The 8,828-nt window shown below is 37.7% G+C and overlaps 1 protein-coding gene across 1 annotated transcript; it reads left to right on the top strand.

The window, feature by feature from the left end:
- The first annotated feature begins 1,060 nt into the window (after positions 1-1,060).
- Positions 1,061-3,571, top strand: LOC118747141 (odorant receptor 74a-like). The gene is made up of 4 exons (XM_036481130.1): positions 1,061-1,318; positions 1,399-1,500; positions 3,271-3,453; positions 3,521-3,571. The coding sequence occupies exons 1-4, from the start codon at positions 1,061-1,063 to the stop codon at positions 3,569-3,571; spliced, it is 594 nt and encodes a 197-aa protein (XP_036337023.1).
- The last annotated feature ends 5,257 nt before the right edge of the window (positions 3,572-8,828 follow it).

Below are 8,828 nucleotides of genomic sequence, written 5' to 3'. Positions count from 1 at the left end.
AAGCGCCACAGACTAAAACCAAGGATCGATGGCTATATCTGTGGTCACTATGCATGACAGCTTAAGTCGGGAGGTTGGCTTTAGTTGAATGAAAGTTGTTTTGCCTTGTGATGACAAATATCTACAGAGGTTCCAAGCTTAAAGGAAAAGTGGGTAGCGGTAGTGGTTCATAACATCCACCTGTCCAGGACGCCCTCTCACCATTTATTCGCACAACCGAGCTGCTGTTAAATCTCTAAAATCTAACGGAACGATGTTCAAAGTAGCCGTAGAAAGCAGAAGGATTCTCCAGAATCTGGCATCAAACTACTTCTTAACTGTGCTATTGGTCCCTGGACACAGGGATGTTTCTTGCAACTGCATAGAGCCGAAGGCCACTATCCCGCACAAGCCACTTCTTTAACAAGTACGTTTCAGATTGCTTGGCCGAACTGAACTCAGCGAACATTCTTAGGAATAAAATGATACCATGGAAGTATCGATACCTGTACTTTTAAGTAGCATGGAAGGAAAGTATCGATACCTAGTAAGTACCGGGCTAAAAGTGTCGATACCTACTTATATCGATATTTGTACCTATATAAGAATTGGTTGTGCTGGCTATCAGCGAAATAAGGCAACACAAAGCAGTCCGAGTAGCTCCACTGAAAATAAAAATTTAAAAGGGGTTTCGCATAATTTTCGTGCGCAAAATAAAAATTATACTTGTATTTATGTAGATCTATTCGTACCTCTTACCTTATGATCTTTTATATTAATACAATTTGCTTTTATTTACCGTTATTAATTTGATAGAAACACCCACAAGGAGATGTATCTTCAAATTCAAAACCAATCTAAGCCAGCGAATATATACTCATTATCATACATGATAACAATGCTCTCATTTTACGTGCTGCCCTTGCAAGGCATTTTCGTTGGCGAGCGTTACCTACCCTACGTACTAACAATTCCATTCGACTATCGACCATGGCCCATTTTTACAACCATAATCTTATTGTGTTTCTACATTGGAGTTTTAGTAGCGACTGTTATCATTTCGGAATCGTATATACTCGCTATGTCAATATTAAATTTGAATGGCAGATTTGTGTTGTTGGAAGAAGAGATTCTACATTTAGGCGATGAGGTATTGAAGTTGGAAAATCCGGAAACTATAGCTGATCAATTCAACGAACGTCTAATCGTGTTGGTCAAACGAAATGTGAATTTAATTAAATTTGCTGAGAGGCTGGAATCACAGTTTACATTTCCACTCTTCGTGATGATGGCTGACAGTGCGTTTGTGCTCTGCTTGTTGGCGTTTAATGCACATGAGGTAAATATATGTTAATTTCTTCGACCTTGTGTCAAATGAGGTGATAGTTATTGTACTTAATTTTTTTTTTTTTTTTTTAGAATGGCTTAGCCACGGATAGCATTAAATATGTCATTTGGTTACTGGCCAAGGTTTTAGAGCTGGTTGTACTCGGCTACTTTGGATCCGTCACATCTACAAGAGTAAGTATGTATAAATGTGGTGGTGGTGGTACGCGTTTGAACTAAACCTGCATTTAGTTGAATATCGTCTAAATATATACACCCAACCAACACCGCATCAGTTTTTGTCAGCAGAAAGCTCTGGCTTTGGCGTCGATGGTGCGAGTTTACGTGTTTAACATACGCCTTGTGACGCTTTGGATTATCGTAATGAATCCATTTTTGATGGCCAGTAACAGTGCAATGCAAAAACGACTTCGCTTTGTACCGTTGAACTAGCCTCACGGAAGCAGTGACCTGATTCGATATATCTCGGTTTGAGTTTGTGAGGCACCTAGTTTTCGATGATATATCGACGGTCGAGTGGAAGATCGAGCTATATCGGCAGCCGTTTCCAGAATGGTCTATCTCACAAAATTTCTCAAGAACGCCTTATTTTAGAATTCGGCTGAACAACGTCCTACCTCAGACTTCGGCTTCCGATATATTGCATTTACAATTAAGATTTCGAACGGGACGGCGGCAGCTGATCAGGCATCCATCATTTTGGTTGCGGCCCAACTCGTAGCTGCGCGCTGGGCAGAATTTGAATCAGGCAACACCTCTTTGCGAGCGCGCACCGTATGTTTCGATATCAGCGACGGCGTAATTTTAAACATAAATTCTTTCTTTTTTTAAGTGGCAGGCAATGCTTTTAACTTGTAGCACCCCAAAACTGTGAAGGAGCGGCGCACTGTGTTGTGAAATCATAAAGCAGGGTCCAAAATAGCGGAGAGCTTCTAATTCTTAAACGATTTTTTTCTTTCTTGTTTTAGTGAAAGCTCATGGGTTTCAAAAGAGAACCCAATCCGATTTTATTCCTACTATTTTTTTATGTGAAATTTTTATTTGTTTGTATTTAATTTTTTAGTGCAAAGCGCAGAAAAAGTAACAGTTTTGAAGAAAATCGATTCTCCGTTCCTATTAATGAATAGTTAAAAGCAATTATATGGCTCCTCCAAAACAGTTGCAAATACGGATTTGAAATGTTACAAAAAATTGTTCACCAGAATTCAAATTTTCTTTTATTAAAAAAAAGTGTGCTCGGAATGTCTGCCCTAAACACAAGGTTCTGTCCCTTTCGACTTTTGTGAAGTTTTACTCTTCTAGCTCTGTTTTTTGACCCACCCTATTGTTGGTATAACATACATATTTGCATATTCATCGTTTATCATAGTTAATGCCGTTTAGTCCTTTCCGTTGTGTTTGTCCACATATAAATTTCGTTCGTTTTAAGTAGTCTGTATATTAGGGTGAGTCTGAAAATAACAATATATAAATTTTGTATGACGCACTTCTTCATTTTGTTCTACGTATAAAATAAAGGCATACACGAAAATTTCAAAATAAAAATAAAAATTTGCGGTCTCTTGGGTCAAGTAAAAGTTTTGTCGAATTTTTGCGATTTTAAAAAATTAAGATATTTACAAACCCGTTAGCGACCACTAAAATTTTTTTTTTAATTTTGCCTGGATATCTTAATTTTTTTTTAATATTTTAAGGACCACCTTACTGTACATTGTCTTGTTTTTTAGGGAAAGCCAGTACATAATTCTCCCGTGTAAAAATTTATCGCATCCAAACGTTATTTACCTACTTTAAATGCGATATCTTAAGTTATGAATAATTTTCAAAGATTTATTTTAAATATATGTATCTTGACGCAACGGCGCTTGTCGGAACAGTTTTTAAAGTAGTCTTGTATTAACTAAACACACTTCGACGTCCCTTCTCCGTTCACTATTATTACAGGTTGATGGACTTGGCACTACTTACTATTCCTCGGGCTGGGAAAAAGTCATCTACAAGTCAAACAATTCTAAAGCTAATGTACGAACTATGAAACTTATTACACGCGTAATATCTTTCAACCAGAAGCCATTTATGCTGACTGGCTTAGGATTTTTCAATGTGTGCTTGGAAACTACGCTTACAGTAACGAATTTGGTTTTTATGTTTGTTAGTGCACATGAATTTTAATATATTTTCTCTACACTTTCAGATTATACGAGTGGCTGGTTCCTATTTTACATTTCTCTGCTCAATGCGTTAAAAGTTAAGGGTCTACAAAAATGTTTGATTGAAATTAATCAGTTATCGAATATATATATACATACATACAAAAGTAAATAAATAAATAAAGCAGAAAATTTTAATAAGCTTTTCTTCGTTCGGGAATTCGGGTCATTTGTGCATTTGTGTTTATTTTTTAGCAATAAAAGGAAAGACTTATTTGTTATTATTAGATATTATGGCGCTACATTATGGTACTGGGTGCAGAAAGTTACAAACGATGGACTGTGTGCTAGGATCCGACACGTAAAAAGCCGACCAATGAAAGGTATAAAAAAGCTTCGAATAAGACTCGATATTCGCCACTTCTCTTAGAAACAACAAACCGACATAAGTATGCTAGCAATGCAACGTACCGCCGTCGAAGAAGTAGTCAGCTTTCAGCGTGCCCAAAAAAAAACAACTGGTACGATGAGGAATATCACGAAGCTGCAGATCACGTTGCGATCTGGTGGCACGAGATTTTATGTGAGACCCATATGTTTACGGAACTGAAAAGCCAAACGAGGCGTATTTGTCATAATAATAGAGGTATACGGGAATGCGAGGAGCTTGAAATGCCAGCCCATAGGAAAAATTACTGAAAATTTTACCAAAAAGGTAGGTGACTTATCGAAGGTGACAAGACCAGGGCGAACTCCGGCAAAAACAACAACGCCGACCGTCAACGAAATGATTGGGCCTTATCAGTGTGGTTATAGACTTCGAAAATCCACTTTACGTCACAGTAGGCCAAATTTTGGAAAAGAACCGCAAGAAGCGTATCGACACATACCATCGATTTGTATATTTCAAAGCCGTTTTCGACAGAACGAATATGGATGAATAAAATGGCTGAAGCCCCGTCAGAATTGGAAATAACCTCTCCGAACCTCCTACTACATAGCTGATCCAGCAAGTAAACAGTCAGCGCCATGGCACCTATTGGTGAATAGCTGAGAACATCCGATGAGGCAACACTTTGTCGTACCTTTGAGCGTGAGTTATAATAGCATGTTCAAGTCGTTGGAATGGATAGTATTAAACGTGGTACCACCTGGTCGTCGCAGAGAAAAACGGATGACTTATCTACGGTAAAAAAATGCCAAGTGAAGAACCTATTGTGGCTGAACTTTCATCCTATAGAAGTCTAAGCAAGCTCAGGGAGCATAATTCTTCAAATGGAACAAGTCTATCACTCTGTAGGCCCTGGATTCGATTGCCGGGCTCAACAGCAACGAAGTTTTTGGTAGTAGCGGTCACCCCTCGACAAGCATTGGCCTATCTCCGAGTGTATTTCTGCCATTGCAAAGCTTTTCATAAAAGCTATCTACCGTTCAGAGGTGGCGTAAAATTGTAGGTCTCTCCATTTATGAGACAACATAACGACGTACACCACAAATGGGAAGAGAAATTTGGCGAAATGCATAGAAAAATGCATAAGCGCCCAATATTTATTATACTTTCATGGGGCTTTAATATTTGTATTTAAATACTTCAGCCTCCTTCCAGACCGTTTCTTCGTGACTTCGAGAAATCTCCGCCCGAAGGATATTCTACTTATCATAATCCTTATATTTACACCCGATTTTTTGCCTGTAGAGTTTTTCTTCGAATTTATAAAAATCCATACACCTCCTAGCAAATAGAGAATCGCTTTGGATTTATGTATCGTGCCAAACACTACTTACACCGACATTCGATTTTAATTGTATCTCCAAAATCTTAGTTCTTAATTGAAATTACCAAACTTTGTTGATGTTGTAAAATTTGCTTTGCTCAACTAAAATATTTTACTTCCGTATTTTATTTCTATGCAAATTTAAGCAAGCTTTCGCACCAGTTAATTAAAAAATAACACTCCATTTTTCGGGTCAATTACGTGGGTGCGCATTAAATTGAATTATGTAACTGCAGCCGCGACATTAAAACAAAGCAGCTAAAATATTTTCATAGCGTAAATTAACAATAACAAAAACTAATATTGTGGAAACAGCAAAAGTGCAACGAAGAGCAAAAATTAGGCACCGAAGGAAAACAACAGCATCTTGCAGCAAGCGACTCTGTAGTAAAGTCAAAAATAGCAAAATATACATAAGTACACTCGTACATACAAATGTGTATACAAGCAGTGGCGGATACAGACGGGGGCGATGTGGGCGAACTTTGAGAGGTCACTCCTCGCTGAAACGTTTAGATGTCGTGTTAATTTACCCTTATTTGACAAGTTAACTCCAATTGCCCCTCCTCAACCAAAATTCTGTATCCGCCACTGTAAACAATATACGTATATATATATGAAGATTCTGTCAAAATATAACCGAAACGGTGTCCATAAAAACAACAAAAATTAATTAAAAAATATCCTTTTTCCTAGTTATGGTTTATGGAACATTATACATCTCCTTGAAGAACGATCTATCCATTTTTTAAAGCATAGCCTAGAACATACCAGTTTTGGTGATTTTTTTTGCAGTTTGGTACACCGATACGTAAGTCTCAGATTTGGAAGTTATTTGAAGTGTTGTAAAATGAGATGGTTTGGTTTCAGGCCAAAAAAAAATCAAAAAATTTAAAACCTTCTATATTTGAAGGTCAAGGAAATTCCTCTATGCAACAATACCATTTATCGTTCGCCCTTTCGTTCGTTCGTTCATTTTTACCGTTCGTTCATTTTTACCGTTCGCCCGATTTTCAAAAATGGGATTTCAAATTAAAGCGCTTGGTCTGTCGATATGCAAACTGGTTTTAGTTGTTTAAGTTGCAACCTGTTGAAAAATTAAATTCAAATTGTTTAATGATCAATGCCCTTAAATTTTCCAAAACGAGGCGTCAAACTAAGAGCCTTTTTGAAAAGAGTTGCCACCTTTTAAAAAATTATATTCAAATTATTTGAAAGAACTAATGAATTATTGGAACTGGGTATCATTATTGGAATAGTTTGAAAAGCTATGTTTCTTAGCTGAACAACAGGGGGTTGCCACTTGTTTAAAAAATCATATTTGGGAAGAAAAATATGTATCACCATACGGGTGCCAAAAAAAAGGGGTTTCATAAAGTAGTAGTCTGAAAATATTTTGAAGAGGGTTGCCACCTGCTTTAAATCTCAAATTTAGTTTACTTATACACGAGTTATACGAAATATCAAAATATGGATGTCAAACGAAGGAGTGTTAAGAAATCTTAAGTTTGAACAATAAGAATATTTTGGACGTGCTGGAAGAGGGTGGGCACCTGTTTAAAAAGTTGAATTCAAAATATTTTATAAGTTATATGAATTATTATAATATGGGTATCAATCGACGGGGGTTTTAAAAACTTTTGAACTGTGTTTAGCGGGGTTGCCACATGTTTTAAAATTAAAATTCCACTTAATTTATCAATTAATGAAAATATGTATCGCGGTGTACGGCGATGGAGAGTTAACAATGATTAAGCTTGAAAATACTTTTGAGGAGGGCTGCCACCTGTTTGAAAGGTCTAACTCAATTAACTAATTCAGAAAGTAGAAGAAATAGAAAAATACCATAGTCAAGCGAAAGAATGTTAAAAAATCTATAGTTCGAATATTTCGAATCTTTGAAGAGTGTTGCCACGTGTTAAAAAAGTTACACTCAAATTATTGAGTAAGTTGGATGAATTATTAGATATAAATCGAAATGGGTTTGAAAGGGATTTATTCCTGACTTTTACTTAGGAGGGTTGCCATTTGTTAGAACAATCAAATTCGAATTAGTTTGTCAGTATATTGAAATACATGTGTATCACAATGTCAGACGAAAGAGATTTAAGAAGATCTTAGTTTGAGAATACTTTTGAAAAAGAACTTTTAAAAATGAGAGGTCAAATTAGAGACCTTAGCCTCTAGATGTATGATAAAGTTTAATTTTTTTTAATTAAGAATTTTTTCATCGGTGAGTTGAAATTCGATGAAAATAAAAAACATGCACTATGCGAGACTGCTCTTCACTCAGAAACGGTAGCACGGTTTTGATGAAATATGGCAGTCGGATCTGTTACCACTCTGACTAACATTTGGAATATTTTTTGTTGTTGGAATACTTTTTAAGTTTTTGAAATTCAATTTTGGGCGATTTAACGCCATGTGAGTTCACTAGTATGTATTTAATACTTTTTTCCCTAAATAGAATAGTGTGCACCATCTACAAAAGCACTGGTAATCATCACGGGTATACCAACTTTGGCCATACTTATTGAAAATGAGGCTTGCTAGTGAGCATAAGTAGTGCAAACCTTCATGGGCGCTTGATGCTTTTAAAACCATACCTTGAGTACTTTGTCATCAAGCTCACAAAAAAAAAATACTCTCGCAGTTATCCTTGAACAAGGCCTACAAGATAATAGTTCCTGAAAGGGACACTTACAGAGATTTAACCACAACGCGCGCCGCATATACTGATGGATACACACTCGAGGATGGCAATGCTGGAACCGGAACAAAGCATGCATTTATCCATGTATTATAGGTCGAAGACGCTTACACTTCGGAGCAGTTAAGTCGAAGGCCACCACCGAAGTTCCCTTTCTTCGGTGACCCAAGGATCCACTGGGATTGGTTACCGCATCTTGCACATGGGTTGCTGACATTGCCCAGAGTGCGCGAACGAGGATGCAAGAGGGATTTAGTATAGACGTGCAACTGTAACTACATATGTGATGACTCTGCAAGGCAGATGTTCGCCACAGTTGAATTCACCAGGAAGAAATAGCTGTTGAGACTGTGAATGCAACTGGTCTGCCTCGGCATTTCTGCTTCCTCAGTAATGACTGATGGGCAGCTGTCGACGCCCTAGATCGATGTTGTCTTTGTGGGTGCTAAGGCTCGTCCTGGTGCCTCTTCGAACGGAAGGTCTACGTACATCTCTATAGCGAGATTGTGTGTTCCTTCAACACCAGCATCTGGCTTTCATAGTGGGATAATTAGATACTAGCTTATATCCGTACGAAGAGTTGCATTTTGGAAAGTTTGCAAATTTCTCCACTCCGTGTTTCTGCTGCTGGCGCTACATACCTTACCATCAATCGTCTTGTACGTTGTCAGCAGGGTCTCTTTATCGAACTCCGGGAGTTGTCCACTGCCAGTACTCTCCCAACATCACCTTAGACGACGAACACTAGCGTAACCTCCTAGATCCGCGTGGTGGTGTATGTTGCGGTAGAAATGTTGGGCGTACTGACAGTGACAGAAAAATCGGAGAGATAGCCAGCGATTTTTTCGCAAAGGCTATCGATGTCTG

This window comes from Rhagoletis pomonella, unplaced genomic scaffold, assembly GCF_013731165.1.
Source record: "Rhagoletis pomonella isolate Grant_MI unplaced genomic scaffold, Rhpom_1.0 Rhpom_scaffold_00011, whole genome shotgun sequence".
Classification (NCBI taxonomy): Eukaryota; Metazoa; Arthropoda; class Insecta; order Diptera; family Tephritidae; genus Rhagoletis; species Rhagoletis pomonella.
The sequence above is the reverse complement of the archived record's forward strand: the minus strand, read 5'-3'. Positions and strand labels throughout refer to the sequence as shown.

Excerpts from the sequence above, each read along its gene's own strand:
- LOC118747141 (XM_036481130.1), top strand. The coding sequence starts at position 1,061 with ATGTCAATATTAAATTTGAATGGCAGATTTGTGTTGTTGGAAGAAGAG. Across the intron at positions 1,319-1,398 it reads TGGCGTTTAATGCACATGAG|AATGGCTTAGCCACGGATAG; the intron begins GTAAATATATGT and ends TTTTTTTTTTAG. Across the intron at positions 1,501-3,270 it reads GATCCGTCACATCTACAAGA|GTTGATGGACTTGGCACTAC; the intron begins GTAAGTATGTAT and ends CTATTATTACAG.